Genomic DNA, 18,223 nt, shown 5'->3' with positions numbered 1-18,223 from the left:
TATGATATGGGAACCACAAATTGAAGAACATTATGATCATTGTGTTAGTTGAGAAACTGGTGAATCGCGTCCACAACTAGAAGTGGGGAGGGACTTGCACATGCATCTTTTTTCTTTTTAGTGATGGCCATGTTCCATTGAGAAAAATGTTCAGAAATCTGAAAGAAGAAATATTCTGCGAAACCCAGATAAATGAGAATTTGGACAACTCACAGCTGAATTGCTAGTAAGAGAAGTTGGACTGCAGAGCTGGAGAGGCACAGAGCAGCACAGTCAGGGCTGTTCTCGTTAGCAGATTTTGGAGAGGCACCGAGCAGACAGTCAGGGCTGTTCTCGTTAGCAGATTTTAGAGAGGCAAGTACAACTATAGGTTTTACAATGAGCTTAAGAATTCAAATCGCTGCGGTCCTCTAGCTAGATGGGTTCGGATTTCGGAGCATTGCTGCTCTCTGTTTTCAGCAAAGCGAAATCTGTTCCCTTGTTGGTCAGCACACAGTTTGGTTGGACTGGGCTAGCAGTCTGGGAAGTCGCTGAGCAAAGAAAAGTTTAGGGGGCAACTTGACTCCGAATGAAGCTCTGTGATGTACTGTGCAGGGCTACAACCAGGAGTCCTGGAATGGAGTTGATGCTCGCTGAAAGAAAGTGAGGACGAAAACTTATTTTCAGAATTTGGACGAATGAAATCCAGGAGTTTCGCTTGATGCTGAAGCTTAAGTAAATCTCAGCTTAGCAACTTGCAGAATTTGCTGTGTAAATATACTGAAAAGCTGAATACTTTTCTTGGAGGATTTTGCAAACATACCACGGGATCAAAAGCCAATTAGCTATTTTAGCACGCGATGTCAGGTAGCTCCTGGTTCCACCTGCCATCTATCATCGAGATACCCTTTGCTAAAAGAGCAAATTGAGTTTTGACTCAGTGGTATCATTGCAAATTTCTCTCTTTGTTTTACGTGCAGAGCACAAATGTGCCGAATGCGGCGGATAGAATTATCGTAGTAGAAAGGAAATGTGTTAGCCTATTGGGCCGGTACAGCCCATCTCCCTGTCTTTGGGCTGGGCTCGAATGTACTACGTGTACTACTACAGCAGTACCTGGATGGGACAGGACAGGAGAAATCCCCCGTGTTGCGACGACTCTCCCAAGACGACGGCGAGACAAGGGAGGAAGGAAGGAAGGGGATCGCCATGGCGGCGTCGCCCCAGCAGCAAGGCCAAGGCGCCCAGGGCGGCTCTGGCGGCGGCGGGTGGTCTCCCGAGCAATTCTGGTCGCTGCTGGACAAGGCGGACCGCCGCTTCGCCCGGGTGCGCGACCTCCCCCTCCTCGGCCGCCAGGAGCCCGACGCGTTCGCCAAGGCCTTCCGCGCCTACACCCAGCTCTGGCGGATGCAGCAGGAGCACCGCCACCGCCTCCTCGACGCCGGCCTCCGCCGCTGGCAGGTCGGCGAGATCGCCGCCCGCATCGCCCACCTCTACTACGCCCAGTACCAGCGGACCGCCGACACCGCGCTCCTCTCCGAGGCGTTCGTCTTCTACCACGCCGTCCTCGACCGCGCATACTTCGTCGACGCCGACCACCACCTCACCCCGGCCAAGCACTTCCGCTTCCTCGCCAGGTTCCTCCTTGTCGCTCTCCTCCTCGCCAGGCGCGCCCACACCGTCCCTCGCCTTGCCGCAGACATCCGTGCGCTCCTCGAAGACTCCAAAAAGTCATTCCAAGTGCGTGCTAGTACAATTCCACACTCGAATGCAATTCATCTACTGAATTTAGTGATCGATTTAATTCAACTCGGACTCTTGCAACTCATGCTGCGCTGTGCAGGAAGCCGAATACAAGGAGTGGAAGCATGTCGTGCAAGAGATCTTTAGGTTTCTGCGAGCTGACTCGCCATTTATGAACTTGAGGCCACTCAGGTACAGCTACGCATTTGATCTGCCTCCGGACAAGCTTCCTATGGTGCCGCCTACTGTCAAGAAGCGAGGCCTTGTCTTAAGTGATGCCATACTATGCAGCTACTACCCCAACGAGGTAATGCTTACCCATCTTCCTCACACACATCCATTATGCTTATGCTTCATTGGTCTTTTTTTTTTGAAATAAAGTACTGAAGAGACACGGTCACTATGGTTCATCCAGGTCAAATTTACAGACCTCTCCATAGATGTATTCAGAATGCTTCAATGCCTCGAATGGGAACCATGTGGTTCATTTGCGCTAAACAATGGTTACAGTGCCCACGATGAAAGTGGACAAAATCAACCCAATCTCCTGAAGGATCTGAAAGATGCCGCACTGCCTCCAAATCCACTTAAGACGATTCTCAATCGCCCTTCGGTGACTCATTTCCTAACGGTTAGTTCATCTTTCAGTTTTTCTTTCTCAATTGCTACTGCCTCCTGCAATACTTGATGTTATTTGTCCACCATTGTAAACACTCTGTATCCGCTATCCAGCAGTACGCTCATCAGTCCATTGTGATCTGAATAAAAGAAAATTACTATGCTCATCATCATATTTGGAAGCTTTCTGGTATATGCAATGGGTTGGTCCTGACAGAAATCTATCGGAGTACTTACTCATGCATTCAAGATTCAGTGTAACCTGTGTAACAGCTAATCTGTTTTGCTTGTAATAATATGGGATTGGCTAGTTTGAGGATTAAAAATTGGAATGGGCTAGTTAACTGATCTTAATTATCAGATGAGGAAGCATGATTGCGATGAGCGCTGCTTAATTACTCCAGTTTCTTGTGATTTTTTGTGCACGGTATTCCTCCACTTTGCTGGTGCACCTTTTGTGCACCCTTTGGTTCATGGCATGAGTAGTTGCAAACGTTTGGAGAGCGCGCTACAACACAGAAGCTTGAACATCAAACTTAAGTTGATCTGTGTTCAGGCTTTTAGCTGGACTGATTCAGCGTTGCCTATGCAATCAAAATTTAGGAAAAAGAGTTGTATGCAGCCGTTATTGTTGATAATTTAATCATATAAAATAGTGAACTTATTTTTCTGAAATGTTTATGTTTAAATCCAGGTCCTGGCCACAAAATGCGAGGAGCTTCCGTCGAATGGTATCATGTTAATATATCTTTCACTTGCAGGTTAGTGCTACAGGGCTGTTTTCTTAAATGTTGTCAGTAATGTACGCTGTATGGGCATTTCAGTTAACATTCAAATATCTTTCAGGTGAGACGGGAACTTCTGGATGTTGTCCTGATACTGGTGAAAAGATTATGAGCAACTTTAGTAAGTTTGATATATCCAGTACTAGTCATACCAGTTCAAAGGAAGACAAAGAACCTTGCCTATGGTTAGGCTGCCGGGAAACTGAGGGTAATTTTTTTATTTTATTCAAATTGGCCTTTTCTGACTTCGATTTATATCCTTTTTAATAAGAAGTATATTGTTTGACATGTATGAAACATCTAGGTTCAAATTGCATATACCCCGGTGATCTAATCCCATTTACAAGAAAACCCCTATTTTTGGTGATTGACAGTTGCATCAGCTATGCATTCAAGGCAGGTTTGTTTACTCTTTTTCCCCTCCCTAGTCCCGAGCAACCGCTGTCTCGCCAGTAAGGGCTGGAGATTTTTTGTTCTTTTCTGAATGGACTATGCATTGACAGTAGCCTAACTCAAGCTGCTTGGTACTATACAACTGGATATCCAGTGGTACTGTACGAAATAGTGTAATTTTTTTGTGGTAAAACACAAGTGCTCATGTCACATACAAATAAACCAGATTATGTGCAAAATTTTGATGTTTTATTCAGATTTGATTTTTTTTGTCAATGCTGTTCTTCTATCTCAAAACATGTAACTGGTTAGTTGTCCAAATATGATCTGTGGTTTTTATTTCCATCTTGACAGGGCATTGGCTTCTGTGCTCTTATTTTATTATGGAACCCTAAGCTTTGTGTAATGTTGTTCTTATTTAACTGTTCATTCCATTTCTTACTAAATATTCGGATACTGCCTTCTCTTCTATACTCTGGATGTCTGCCATGTCCTGTTAATCATAATTGTCCTTTATAATCGCAGTCTATTCATGGCATTGAAAGGGGGGAGACAGCTGCCATGTTACTTTCACCAAGTTCCCGATCTTCTGCTGCGGGATTCAGTGGCGATTCTACTCGTCACACTGGTAGTCAGTTTAGTATGTTCCTCACAGCTCCATTGCAAGCCTTTTGCCTTCTGATCGGCAATAGTGGGACAGACATCAACAGGGTACTTATTTATTTTTAATAATGTTAACAAATTGCTTCAGTCGATAGGGTGTCTTTAAAAGGCTTGACATGGAATTTTGTAGGATGCATATAACAAAGCTGAGGAGTTATTATCATTGTCCCTAAATGAATGGGCCACCACTTTAGTTGCATCATCTTCACTTCATCCTGTTTGGGTTGAAGTTTTAGGCGATCCACTCCTGAGACGGCTGCTTTTGAGGTGAGCTTGTCAAATCTTTGTTGCTAGTCGCTAGTCATTCTCAATACACCAAAACTGAGGTGCTTTTTGTCTGGAACTGTGGATGGTTGATTTTGGGCTGCCTTTGCTATATGAAAATCACTATACTGTGCTCTCTTGTAGGCGGTTTCCTCGTTAAGTTATTACTTAGTTTACATTCTTCTGCAGGAATGTTAAGCTGATCTGCCAATAATCTGCTGATTGTATCTTCTTGACTGAAAGCTCAATTCGATTGTTTGTGCAGGTTTATCTTCTGCCGAGCAACCCTTTCCCTGTTCAAACCAACAAGCGGCAAGGCAGAATTCCTCCCGACCTGCATGCCTCCTCTGCCCGAGTCAGTTGATGCAGAGAGCATGCTCTCCCAAAGCTGCATGATGAGGCTCGCATCATACTTTGGCGCTGCTAGCCAGTTCGCATTTGCTGAGATTACCACATGGCCTGATGCCGACACTGAGGAGGCCGGTGTCACCAGCTCATATGGCAGTGCCAACAAAGATGTGCCTGAGACGGCCAGAGATTCAGACATTTCACACTCGGCAACATCGTTTTGATGGACGATTTGGCATCGGCACTAGTTGATCTGTAGCTAATTGTTGCTGTGTCGGGCGTGCACCTCTTCGGCTTGTTTTATGTTCCAGTCATCTGCAGAAGCGGATCCATTTTGTAACTACCGGGTGCCCCTTCATGCTTGGTATTACACATCAAGCAGCAGGACTGTTTTTTCTTTTTACTGTATTTTTTAGTCACTGGAAGATTGTGTTATGTCTTACCGAGTTTGGAAACGTGGAGGGGCTTGAGAAGATTGGAGGTTTGCATTGCTGAAAAAGTCAATTGTTGCACAGGTATACAAGACATTTCATATATAATATTGTGCCTGTATGCACATGGGAACACAAGCCATTAAGCCAAAGCTGTGCTTGACTGCTTGCCCAGCATCGGTTTGGGAGGCGCCTCCCTGGAAGCTGGAGCCTCAGGTTCGGACAGGCGCTCTGCGCGAATCCCCTGGTCCCGGCAAACGGACACGGTCATCGCCATCGGCGTGCACCATGTCCGGACTCCATCCAGGCATCCAGCATGGGTAACTGAGCAGATGTTTCAATTAAGCATGATGGATGAAAAAAGACCTCTAGATACTACACTTTTTTTTTGCCAATTACCTGTAGCTGGTGTTCTGGCGCCTTAGATGTTTGCCGACCTCCCGTCCCGAGGGATGTAAAGAAGCTGACAGTGAAGACACTTTCTAGACTACAAACTAGATTAGTGCAAACCAACTGATTCTTTTGGATTTTGTTAATGTGCACTTCATCTCGCAGAATTATTGACGGCTTAACAGGGAAAATCTATTCCTCGCGCGCGGGGGTGGGATGCAAGCTGTCATAGAAGGGCACTGCGGCTACTGTTCATCTTCCCCGTTGAGGGTAGCGGTGGCCAGAGTTTGGGGTAGGGGGTTGCCGGGGTCCGGTGATCACCGGCGATCTTAGAAGAGGGAGGTGGGGGTAGGGAAGTCTGATGGCGGAGGTGGGTTACGAGCGCGGCGCGGCAGCGTGGTGGGGACGCCGCCGAGCGCTGGAGGTCAGGGACAACTGGTGGCCCGGACTAGGGCGGGGGAGCTCGGGTCGGAGGTGATTAGCGCCGGAGCGGCGCCGCAGCCGGCCGGGGGCAACATGGGGGGGTGGGGGGATTTCTTCTGCGATGCATTCACCGCAAATCGCAGAGCCATGAATAAAAGCCCCCGCTTAACAGCTACAAGCACAAAATGGACAACTATACTTCACTGCATGGTAAAATACTCAAAAGCATCATTATTTTCAACCGACAGCTACACAAGTGCTACTAGCACCACTAAATTGGACTGTTGAAAACATAAGTACTGACAGAAAAGAATACATTGTTGCATTCTCACTGTTCAAAAAATAAGGGTAAAAATGTGCTTGGACAGGTACAACACAAGAACATACATGTAGATCGTAACGGGTAAGCAATGAAAACAAGATGAATTTTGAAACAGGTGAATTCACAAACACTTGCTCTTGCTCTTTAAAGTCTGGGCGAATGGAGAACCTTGTAAAGCCTGAGTAGTTGGTGCTCGAATTGTTGCAGGTTGTAGTTGTACCTCTTAATTCTGTACATAACTTGTGGCCGGCATGCTTCTACTGCATTTATATGTAAACATGCTACTCCGAGAATGACTTAATCCATGCACCAGGACTGTATTACACTATTACTTGAATGTCGTCTGCTGCTTTAGCTGCACCAGGACCAGCATCCTCCATGCTACTGAAACATGATTCAGAAGCCACTGTGATGTGTTGTTCATGCGGTATACCTGCCCTTCTGACAAAATGACCAGGAACAACTCCCCGGTCTGTTACCATCATGGGGGTAGTCAGGCGTTTGATCTTGTCGAAAAGCTTCTCGTCCTCAAGCTTTATATTATCGATAATCCCTGGCATTTTGTAGATTGCCACTTCTTGGAGGTGTTCCGATCCATTCAAGACTTTAAGGGTATTTAAGCTATCACAATCATACATGGCTAAGATGGAAAGCATTGGCATTGCCCCTTTGCCTATCACTAACTCCTGTATTGTAGACACTTCCTTAAGCTTCAGTTTTGTGAGGCTCGGGAACCCGTCATGGAAGAACATTGTTGTCTCACTGAATGAAACAACTGAGAGCTCCATCTCAGCAAGGCATGGCAATAGAGCAAGTTTATCCACAAATTGCTGTGACAGTTCTAATTTATTCAAATGGAGAATGGTAAGGTTTGGTAGGACATAGCGATCACCCAGCAAATCATTTATTCCTTCAAGCTTACCATACAGGATGAGGACCTGGAGACGACGCATGCTTGTGGTAGTGAACATGTTAGATGGAAGGACTTCACCTGATAAATTTAGGTATGCAAGAAATTCCATTTTTCTTAGAGCAGCTGAAAGTGCGGTAGTATGGCGTGCAGAAATGCCAGACAAAGACAGTGATCGGAGATAGATCATATTGTTCAAGGGGCACTTCTTCTCATCCCACAAATCAGAAGGCACCACACCACTCAGTGTCATCAAATTATTCAAGGGAACTGAACAATTAGGCAAAAGCATTTTCTCAGCAAGGACATGCCGTAGCGCTTCAATTTCCCAAAATTCATCTACAGTTCTTCCAACATTTGTTCTCCTTACGTCCAATGTCTGGAGATTGTCAAGCTTATACATGGATGAGGGGAGCTCCTCCAAGTTGCTGTTCCTAATGCCAAGGTACCTCAAGTGGATTATGCTTCCAATCTCATCTGGTAGCTTTTGCATCTTAAGACCATTCAGGTCGATGACTCGGAGGAATCTGGAGCCCTGCAAGAAGTGGAGTCCATGTAATGTGTTTGAGCCAACGTTCTCTGAAATGCTACAGGCTCTCGAGCACAACCCCGCAAGGTTGCCCCATAAAGACTGAGGTTGCAGCTCTCCAAAGCTTGAGCTGCTGCGTTGGTCTTCTGCAAAATCGCAGAGAAGAGAGCGCAGCTTGGGGAACGCATCAGGAATGTAGACATATGCATCCACATAGTTTTGTATGGCAAGGCGCCGGACTGCGTTTGGATTTGCAACATTAGCATGATGGTGGATTTCAAGGAAACTAGAGTCCTGTGCTTCAGATTCCATAAAGGCATGGAGCAGATTGTGGATGGATACCAGCTTGATGCATCCTCCAGCATCCTTCTCCATGACCTGGACTAACCCTCTTGAGACCAGCTCTTTTAGATAGTCAAACCCAACATCCTCCAGACTTTCTGCCTTCTTTGGCACTACAAAACCCTCAGCGATCCACAGACGCACTAGACGATCTGGGTAAAGAATAACATTTTCTGACACGGATGCAAAGTAGAGGAAACATGACTTAAGGTAGTGTGGCAAGTCGTCAAAAGCCAAAGACCATATGCTTCTAACTGGTTTTGGCTGGCCATTGGACTCGAGTTGTTCAAAGACATCGTCCCACTCCATGGGAATAACCTTTGATCGTAATACTCCTGCAAGCACCGCAATGGCCAGAGGTAGACCTGTTGATATATTGTGAACTTTTTCATAGTAACCCTTGCTCCAATAAATTTGTGGAGGTTCTTTTGCACCAAAAACTCGTTGACAAAACAGCTGTTCTCCGTGTTTCATGTCAAGATAAGGAAGCTCCATGGGAGCTATCTGTGGATCAATGTGACTGATTTCCTTCATATTGAGATGTGTGGTGAGTAAGATCCGGCTGCCATTGGTATCTGGCAGCACGTCGACCAGCGAGTTCCAGTCGCTAATGCTAATCAAACCATCAAGAACAACTAGGTATGTCCTGTTGTGAAGGTTCTGCGAAAGCTTGAGTTCCTTATCAGTGAATTCATCATCACCAGGAGCTTCTGGGATCTGTGAGCTGACTTGCATGTACATAATCTCTACATAGTCCCTGAACCTGATATGTGGTGGAAGACATACCCATGCATGCACCTCAAAGTGTTTCATGATATCTGGGTCGTTGTACAACTTTTTTGCAAGTGTGGTCTTTCCAATGCCACGCTCCCCCAAAATTGAGATGACAGCCCGGTGAGAAATGTTTCCATCTTTGTTCATAATACGGTTCTTGAGGGTCTCAAATTCATCTTGTCTAGAGCCCATAACATATTTATCCTCATACCTGCAGCATGTTTCAGTCAGCACTACTTTCAGTATTGAAGTTATGAGTTTACAACAATATAGTTTGCTTGCAACGTGCATAGTTGCTAGAATAAAAGAAGCGTATAACACATTATGTATTTCCAAAGGGCACTTTGGTTTGGTACACTGAAAAGTTCATAATTCCATAAAACTCAATATGAAATTTGGTTTTAGGCCTCACTTGTCTTCCTTTTTGTGGGGCCTTATCAGTACATGTACTAATTATTATATTGTCAATCTATTTTTTTCAGTAGCAATATATTAAACTTATTCAGGGCAGAGGAATACCGCATACTGTATAATGTATTATCTAATTGAATACATCACTTCAGCATGAATCAACACAATAAATTTGCTGAAACATTATGAGGTAAATGATGGAATTGTTTTCTGTCATTCCATGTGATCTAAGACACACAACACTGATTGGTCCTTTTCCCGCTCCTTAATATGGTAAAGGAGCAAACACAACCAATTCTTCAACCCTTCTCACATCTTGAAAGAGTACTCCCAGTCACAACAGTGACCATCACATTCCAAGTTCCAATGCTTTAGAGATAGTATAGGATGAACTAATGATACCAAAATCTACCAAGATACCAACATGTGTTCACAATATAATATTTTTAGAAGTGGTCAAACCTAATTAGCAAACTAGGACAGGGCATATACTTTCACAGTTTGGTGATCTTAAACTTGATGTTGATAGACAATGAATTGGGAATAGATTGCATAATGGGAGCAGAAGGCTCGAGTACATATGGGCAAGGATGTTCACGGGAATAGGAAACAATCCTATCAGGGAAGATCCTTGCCCATTATAACCAGCTGACCAAAAAGAGGAGGGGGCGCACAAGGCAACATGCCTGTGCTACCGCACCTACCTAAACCTAAAAGGAGCTTGCCAAACTTAGCAAGAACCCTGCCTAATATAGCCATGCTAACACCCCCCCCCGCAGTCAGATCGTCAGCCACTGCGCACGTTCAGACTGGTCCTGAATTCAGTAAAGACTGAGGTTGGGAGGCCCTTGGTGAAGATGTCTGCATACTGTGAAGTCGTCGGTACATGCAGGACATGAAGATCACCAACAGCAACCCGTTCTCCGACGAAGTGTAGATCAATCTCGATGTGCTTGGTGCGTTGATGCTGGACGGGGTTGGAGGTCATGTAGACAGCACTGATGTTGTCACAATACACCAGTGTAGCGCGGCGAAGAGGGGTGTGGAGCTCCAAGAGGAGCTGGCGCAGCCATGTAGCTTCTGCAACTCCATTAGCCACAGCGCGATACTCAGCTTCAGCACTTGACCTCGAGACGGTGTTCTGACGCTTGGAGGACCAGGAGATGAGGTTGTCACCAAGGAACACAGCATAGCCCGAGGTGGACCTGCGCGTATCCGGACAACCAGCCCAATCAGCATCAGTGTAGACCACAAGATCAGTCGCTGTAGATGGTTGCAGCAGGAGGCCAAGATCAAGAGTGCCGCGAATGTAGCGAAGAATCCGCTTTAGCGCAGCAAGGTGTGGCTCCCGAGGATCATGCATGTGAAGGCAAACTTGCTGAACAGCATAGGCAATATCAGGCCGGGTGAATGTCAGCCACTGTAGAGCACCAGCAAGACTTCGAAAATCCGAAGCATCAGTCACCGGCACACCATCTGCTGCTGCAACCTTGGGATTGGTGTCAACCGGTGTCAGGCAAGGCTTGCACTCTGACATCCCTGCGCGATCAAGAAGCTCCACCATGTACTGCTTTTGAGAGAGAAGAAGACCAGCGCCGGAGGGCTGAACATGCATACCAGAAGTGATGCAGCACACCGAGATCCTCCATGGAGAACTCCTGCTGCAGGGCCGAGATGATCCGGCGCAGGAGGGCAGGTGAGGAAGCGGTGAGGACGATGTCGTCAACATAGAGCAGCAAATAGGCAGTGTCGGATCCACGTTGGAAGACAAAGAGTGACGTGTTTGACTTGGCCTCAACAAAACCAAGGGAGAGCAAATATGTGGCAAACCGGCTGAACCATGCGCGAGGAGCCTGCTTCAACCCGTAGAGAGACTTGTTCAATCGACAAACAAAGTCTAGGCAGTGGCGGAGCTACTAACGTGGCAAGGTATGGCAACCGCCATACCTACGCACGAATCACGAATCGGTACCAAATTTTTTAGGCCGCCCGCCCGCCCGCCCGCCCCTGCGCCTGCTCCCGCCGCCCGCTGCTCCGGCTCTGCTCCCCCCCCCCCCCGCGCCGCCGCCCGCCCGCCCCTCGGCCCCTGCCCTGCTCCCCCCCGCGCCGCCATCCTGCTCCCCTCGAGGCCCGAGCGCCGCCGCCCTGCTCCCCCCGAGGCCTGAGCGCCGCCGCGCGCCGCGCCCCTGCCCTGCTCCCCCCCGCGACGCCGCCCTGCTCCCCCCGAGGCCCGAGCGCCGCCGCCCTGCTCCCCGCGCCGCGCCGCCGCCCTGCTCCCCGTGCCGCGCCCCTGCCCTGCTCCCCCTGCGACGCCGCCCTGCTCCCCCGAGGCCCGAGCGCCGCCGCCCTGCTCCCTGCGCCGCGCCCCTGCCCTGCTCCCCCCGCGCCGCCGCCGCCGCCCCCTCTCTCCCCCGGTCCCCCCCACCCCCTCCGGCCTCCGCGCCGCCGCCGCTGCCCCCTGCGTGCTACCCCTGCTCCCCCCCGCGGCCCGCGGCCCGCGCGCCGCCCCAGCCCCCAGCCCCTGCACGGCTGCACAGCTGCACTCCTGCAGGCTGCAGCCCTGCTCCCCCCCCCCCCCCCCCGCCCCTGCTCGTTTGGGTAATTGGGTCTTTAGGATTTGGGAATAACAGGGCTGTTGGAGTTGCAATTTTGCAAAGCTTCAAGCCTTCAAGAAGTTAAATTGCTGTTGAGTGTTGATAACTTGATATATCTGCAGATCTGCTTTAACAGAACTACAGAAATATTCAAAGGTCTTGATCTTCAACAAATTAAAAAGGCATTTCAAAAAAAGAAAGACAAGAAAATGCAATGTCTTAGATCTTAATTGGTATGCATATTCTAGTTTTGTTATGAATTTTTTTCTATACATGTTAAATTAGTTTTGATCACTAACTATGTCTTAAATTTGCAGGTTCATCATTTATTGATATGTTTATGTGGATTGTACTGCTCGCAAGTAATTTTAATGCATCATATAAGAGGTAACATCTATAATCTCTATGGTGCTTTTGATTTTGTGTCTTGCGTTTTAGTTTGTGTCATGCACTCGCCACACCATAAATTTGTTGCTGGCTCCGCCACTGAGTCTAGGTGTGCAGGGTCTTCAAATCCGGACGGCTGAACGCAGTACACTGTCTCGGACAGAGTGCCATGCAGGAAGGCATTCTTCACATCAAGCTGGTGCACGGGCCACTGCCGAGACAGTGCCAGGGAGAGAACTGTGCGAACCGTAGCTGGCTTTACCACAGGACTGAACGTCTCAGAGAAATCCACACCTGGGCGTTGGGTGAAACCCCGAAGAACCCAGCGCGCTTTGTACCGCTCCAGTGTCCCATCTGCATGGAACTTGTGCTTGAAGATCCACTTGCCCGTCACCACGTTGGCACGAGGTGGTCGAGGCACGAGATCCCAAGTGTGGTTCTGCAGAAGGGCAGCATGCTCTTCCTCCATGGCGGTGCGCCAACTCGGGTCATCGAGGTCTTGGGCACTGGGGCGAGCGGCGTAGCATGGAAGTGAGCTGGAACGCGAAAGCCACGCTTAGCACGCGTCGCCATCGAGTGCTGGTTGGTTACTGGCTGGATAGCAACAGCACCCTTGGGAAGCGGCGCTGGAGGTGGGGACGGGAGCGCTGGCGCTGGAGACGGTGCGGGTGGCGCCGGAATAGGGGCCACGCGTTCCCGGTGCGTGTAGACGTTGGTGATGACGCGCGCCGGAGCCTGGAGAGGCGGGAAGCCCGGCGGTCCCGGCGGTGGGCCGCGCGTGGCGGCGCTCGGGGACATCGGCGCTGCGCGGAGCGCAGGCGAGATGTAGTCGGGGTGCGGGGACGCAACAGGCGATGACGACGGTGCCGCGCGTGGCGCGGGAAGGGGCGTCGATGCCGCGCGTGGCGCGGGGGAGGAGGGCAACGGGGCCGTGCGTGGCGCGGGTGAGGGCGGCGCGCGCCGTCCTGGTGGGACGTAGAGTGCAGGCACCAACACAAGGGGTGGCACCACAGGGTCCTCGGGTGCAAGCGGTGGTGCCTGTGGTGGCGGCCGACGATCCATGGTCGCCAGGGAGAATTCCTGCAGGCAAAAACTTGTGTTGTGGTCCAATAGGATCAGACACAGTGTCAGGAGTATCAAGAAACTCGAAGGCCGCAGGAGAGCGTGGTCCATCGCGATCAGCAAAGGGAAAGGCAGTTTCATCAAAGATGACATGCCTCGAGATGATGATGCGATTGGAGGAGAGGTCAAGGCAGCGGTATCCTTTGTGATGGTCGGAATAGCCAAGGAAGATGCACAGGGCAGACCCGTAGTTGATCATACACCGGTGGAGTGCCATGCAAAGCAAGGTGCGGCGTAGAGAAAGCAAGGGTCTTGGTCGGCAAGATGTTGAGCAGCCCTGTTGTGGTGGAGAGCGCCTCGACCCAATACGAGGGGGGCATGGATGCCTGGAACAGCAGGGAGCGAACAACATTATTGATTGACCGAATGATGCGTTCAGCTTTACCATTCTGAGGCGAGGTGTAGGGACAAGACATGCGAAGGTGGATGCCCTGGCTGAGAAGGAAGATACGGGCGCTGGAGTTATCAAACTCACGCCCGTTGTCGCACTGGACGGCCTTCACAGAGGTGTCGAACTGAGTAGAGGCATAGGCAATGAAGTTCGCGAGCATGCTAAAAGTGTCAGATTTAAGACGAAGAGGAAAAGTCCACAAATAATGTGTGCAATCATCAAGAATGACCAAGTAATATTTATAACCAGATATATTGACGACTGGGGATGTCCAGAGATCACAATGTATAAGATCAAACTTATGAGACGCACGAGAGACAGACGCATGAAAGGGCAAGCGAACATGGCGCCCTAGCTGACAAGCATGACATAAATCTGAGCAATCCTCTAAGGGAATGGAGACGCTAGACGCGAGCTTAGATAGAGCTTCATGGCCAGGATGACCGAGACGGCGGTGCCACAAGGGGGAGGCGGCCTTGGCGACCAAGGACTGAGCTGGAGGAAGGTGCAGGGGGTACAAGGCCCCAGAGCTATTGCACCTGACGATCACGTTCCGAGTTTGCAGATCCTTCACAGAACAACCAGCAGGGTCAAACTTAACAGAGCAATTATTGTCGATAGTAAATTGGCGAACTGAAATAAGATTCTTAATAATTTGTGGAGACACAAGGATATTATTAAGGAATAAAGAGTGAGGTAATTCAGTAGAGCCGGTGCCAACCACGGGAAGCAGGGAACCATTACCGACAACAATGGATGAAGGAGTAGGATACCGCGGGGAAAAAAAGTGTGAAAGACTGCTGGAAGAAGATGTCATGTGGGAAGTAGCACCTGAGTCGAAGTACCACTCGTTGGTCGGGGGCTGCTGCAGTGTCGCCGTGCTGAATGCAGAAGCCAGCGACTGGGTGTCCCAGGAGGGCAGGCCGGCCATGGGGTGGTAGAACCCCGGCGGAGCCCACTGGCCGGCCCCCTCAGTCGGTGCAGAAGGAGCAGATGCCGCAGGGGGCTGCTGCTGGGCGACGAAGGCCTGCTGCGGAGGACGAGGCTGGGGAATCGGCGCCAGTGGAGGACGTGCGCCGGGCCACATGTGGATGGTGCCTGTCCACGGGTTGTAAACCGATGGCCAGGGACCAGCCGGCGGCGCAGCTGCCTTCGCGCCGGACTGCTGCTGCTGTGCGCTGCCCTGCTGCTGCTGCTGCCCGCCGCTGGGGCGCTGCTGCTGCTGTTGCCCTCCGCCGCCGTTGCTGCCGCCACGTTTGCTGCAACGGCTGTTGTTCTTGGAGCTGTTCCCGTGGCCGGTCCCCACGGAGTTGGAGCCTGAGGGCTGCGGGGGCTGCGGCGAGAATTTGGTGGTGGCGGCAAAAGCGGCGGCTGGAGAAGGCTGCTGGTTCGCCAGGGTGAGCTCCTCCAGGGTGAGGTCCTCGCGGGCGTCGAGGAAGGAGGGGAAGGGACGAGCGCGACGGAGCAGGGCGCCGACGTGGGTGAAGCGCTCATTGAGGCCACGGATCACGTTGAGGACAAGGGTGCGGTCGGTGATGACTTCCCCGAGGGCGCCAAGGTCGTCGGCCATCTTCTTGAGGCGGCGGCAGTACTCGGCGATGGAGAGGTCGCCCTGGACGAAGTTGCGGAACCTCGTTTCAAGCTGGATGGCGCGTATCTCCCGGTTCCCAAGGAACTGGGACTCAATGGCGAGCCAAGTGTCCCGAGCAGTGCAGCCCTGGGAGGAGACGATCTCAGCGAGGTCGTCGGTGAGGGAGCCGAGGATCCAGGACTTGACGACGCAATCCATCCGATCCCAATTCGGGGAGGGGACCGGGGCGTCGAGGTGGACATGGTCCTGGAGGGAGAACTTGCCGAGGGTCAGTAAAAACTGATCACGCCAACGGTTGAAGTTACTGGAGTCGACGTCGAGGACGATGGGGACGAGGCTCCGGATGTTGTTGACGGCGACGGCCTGGGCATGGAGGTTGAGGAGGGCGGCGGCCTCCTGCAGCAGCATGGCGCCATGGAGATCCACAGGCGCGGGCGCGAAGGAGGCGCCATCATCGTGCGGGGGAGCGAGGGCTGCGGCGGCAGCCTTGGCGGCCGCCCGCTCCCGAGCTGCGCGCACCAAGGCGGCGTCGCGGGCCTCCTCCTCTGCCTCGGCGAGCCGGGCAAGGGCCGCGACGTAGGTCTGCTGGAGCTCCAAGGCGGTGGCGCTGGTCTTTTCCTTGGCCAGGCGGGCGGTGACTTCATCCTGCTGGACACCGGTGAGGATGGTCGAGGCAGACGGGTCGACGAGGCCAGCAGCGGCAGCAGCCGCCTTGTCCTCGGTGGTGGCGCCCTTGGGCGATAGAGGCGGAGTGCCAGTCATGGCGCTGCACGGTAGGGAGGCCGGCGTGCGAGCGCTGTACGGCGAAGGGCTGGCGCGCTAGTTGAGCGGAAGCGAAGAAATCTCTGATACCATGATAGACAATGAATTGGGAATAGATTGCATAATGGGAGCAGAAGGCTCGAGTACATATGGGCAAGGATGTTCACGGGAATAGGAAACAATCCTATCAGGGAAGATCCTTGCCCATTATAACCAGCTGACCAAAAAGAGGAGGGGGCGCACAAGGCAACATGCCTGTGCTGCCGCACCTACCTAAACCCAAAAGAAGCTTGCCAAACTTAGCAAGAACCCTGCCTAATATAGCCATGCTAACAGATGTCATGATTTATACTTGTTGAAATGAAGTACCAAACATTTGGACACTAGAACTAGTAGATAGTAGGAGCAAAGGATATTTTCTCATTGGTAAAAGATGGGACCATAAGATCATTTGCAACTTTATCTACATTTACCAGTGAGGTGCACAAACACACAGAACAAAAAGGAACAGGGAAAAGTAAAATGGGAAGAGTAACCACTTTAAAATGAGAAGGAACTGTGTACCGGTAAGACATGAAGGAAGGGTAAAGAGTAAAAAGGTCAAATTAAAGTACAAAAAGATTAAAAAATGAACACTGGATAGTGATGTACCAATCTGGATCGACTTCGACTGATGATGAACTCCAAATTTCAGAAGGAGAACTTTCAATTTGATATGTTTCCTTGTTCTGATTAAGTTCATCGATCCTTTCATTGATCTTATATACCTGATTTGACAGCCCATGACGTACAAAAATCTGCATAGCATAGTAATTTGCAAACCATCAGCATAGAGACATGCAACCATTGGCACCTAAAGTCCCAAACTAAGATCTGTGGAAAGTGAACTGTACTCACGATTTGCTAAACCAAACCAAACCAGCATATGCCTGGTTCTCAAACAAACAACCAAAAAGGGACATTCGCAGATCACATATTTGTTTGCCCACGATCACAAGTTGTTTAATTCTGCACTGATTCCCAAAGAAGAGCTGAGCTATCGAGCAAGAATCTCTGGAACTATGCACAAGAAGCACATATGTCTGACCGTAGAAATTAGGAAAGGCATGTTATCAAAGTCTACACGTTAGTGTCAAATTTCAGAACACAAGTCCAAGTCCTGAATGAAGCGGCGGCAGGGGCAATGTGATCAGTACATTCGATGGACAGCAAGAAACAACCCCGTCAGTATCCACACAAAATCGGAAGCATATAGCTCCATTTTATTTTGCACCGATGGATTTATAGAAGAATGCAGCCTACCCACGACTACGAGACGAACTACAAGCACAAATACGAGATGAAAATTATTGTACCCGCGACTGGGAGGACCATCATCCGCGCTGATAATTGATAAATGACGACCAGCGAGGGCTTAGCGAAATTCACCTGCGTGACGAGGCCCTGGACGAGGCAGACGGCGTCGCGGTGCCAGCCCCAGCCCCACCAGCTGGCCCGGCGGCGGCGGAGGTGGAAGGCCTCGACGCGGAGGTGGAACTCGTCGACGGCGTCCTCGACCTCGAAGGCGACCTCCCTGGTCTCGCGCAGCCAGAGCAGGAGCAGCTCGCTGGCGCGGCCGCGGCGCTGGCGGTCGGCCCCGCGGACGAGCGCCTGCAGGTAGGCCAGCTTCCGGCGCAGCGCCCGGATCTCGGCGTCGACGCGCAGCAGCGCCGTCGCCTCCGCCGCCGCCAGCTCGCCCAGCTTCGCCACCACCCCCGTCACCCCCGCGTCCGCCATGGCGGGGCGGCCGGCCGGCACCCGCCTGTCCGTCTGACACTGTCACTCCGTCTGCGTGTGCGCACTGGCGCGAGCGCAATGAAGCTTGTTGGTGGACGGACCCTGCCTACGTCGCGGTGGCCGTTGGACTCGAGTGGGACCGACGGGCAAACTGAAGGACAGAACAGAGCTGGCGTGGCGCGATTCAATTATGGCCCCTTTCGGCGCCGGCGGCCAGATGCGAATACACAGGACCACCACCCTACTCCACATCACAGCTACACAAGCACCACAAA

The 18,223-nt window shown here is 50.8% G+C and overlaps 2 protein-coding genes across 2 annotated transcripts; one reads left to right on the top strand and one right to left on the bottom strand.

Annotated features, from left to right (window-relative positions):
• Positions 1–1,046: 1,046 nt before the first annotated feature.
• LOC112882205 (protein SCAI) lies at positions 1,047–5,362 on the top strand. The gene is made up of 9 exons (XM_025947200.1): positions 1,047–1,719; positions 1,823–2,029; positions 2,138–2,353; positions 3,035–3,101; positions 3,187–3,333; positions 3,430–3,521; positions 4,044–4,229; positions 4,312–4,448; positions 4,711–5,362. The coding sequence occupies exons 1-9, from the start codon at positions 1,189–1,191 to the stop codon at positions 5,015–5,017; spliced, it is 1,890 nt and encodes a 629-aa protein (XP_025802985.1). The 5' UTR covers positions 1,047–1,188; the 3' UTR covers positions 5,018–5,362.
• Positions 5,363–6,222: 860 nt separating this feature from the next.
• LOC112882795 (disease resistance protein RPP13-like) lies at positions 6,223–18,132 on the bottom strand. Its single transcript, XM_025947944.1, has 3 exons — positions 17,601–18,132; positions 16,824–16,969; positions 6,223–9,125 (listed from the first exon to the last, which is right to left on the bottom strand). Exons 1-3 carry the CDS (start codon positions 17,946–17,948, stop codon positions 6,680–6,682), a joined length of 2,940 nt encoding a protein of 979 aa, XP_025803729.1. The 5' UTR covers positions 17,949–18,132; the 3' UTR covers positions 6,223–6,679.
• Between the last annotated feature and the right edge of the window lie 91 nt (positions 18,133–18,223).

This window comes from Panicum hallii, chromosome 2 (assembly GCF_002211085.1).
Source record: "Panicum hallii strain FIL2 chromosome 2, PHallii_v3.1, whole genome shotgun sequence".
Lineage (NCBI taxonomy): Eukaryota > Viridiplantae > Streptophyta > Magnoliopsida > Poales > Poaceae > Panicum > Panicum hallii.
Note: the sequence above shows the minus strand (reverse complement) of the source record. Positions and strands in the feature narration are given on the sequence as shown.

Excerpts from the sequence above, each read along its gene's own strand:
- LOC112882205 (XM_025947200.1), top strand. The coding sequence starts at position 1,189 with ATGGCGGCGTCGCCCCAGCAGCAAGGCCAAGGCGCCCAGGGCGGCTCT. Across the intron at positions 3,102-3,186 it reads AATATATCTTTCACTTGCAG|GTGAGACGGGAACTTCTGGA; the intron begins GTTAGTGCTACA and ends AATATCTTTCAG. Across the intron at positions 4,230-4,311 it reads GTGGGACAGACATCAACAGG|GATGCATATAACAAAGCTGA; the intron begins GTACTTATTTAT and ends GGAATTTTGTAG.
- LOC112882795 (XM_025947944.1), bottom strand. The coding sequence starts at position 17,948 with ATGGCGGACGCGGGGGTGACGGGGGTGGTGGCGAAGCTGGGCGAGCTG. Across the intron at positions 16,970-17,600 it reads TCCAGGGCCTCGTCACGCAG|ATTTTTGTACGTCATGGGCT; the intron begins GTGAATTTCGCT and ends TATGCTATGCAG. Across the intron at positions 9,126-16,823 it reads GTCGAAGTCGATCCAGATTG|GTATGAGGATAAATATGTTA; the intron begins GTACATCACTAT and ends AACATGCTGCAG.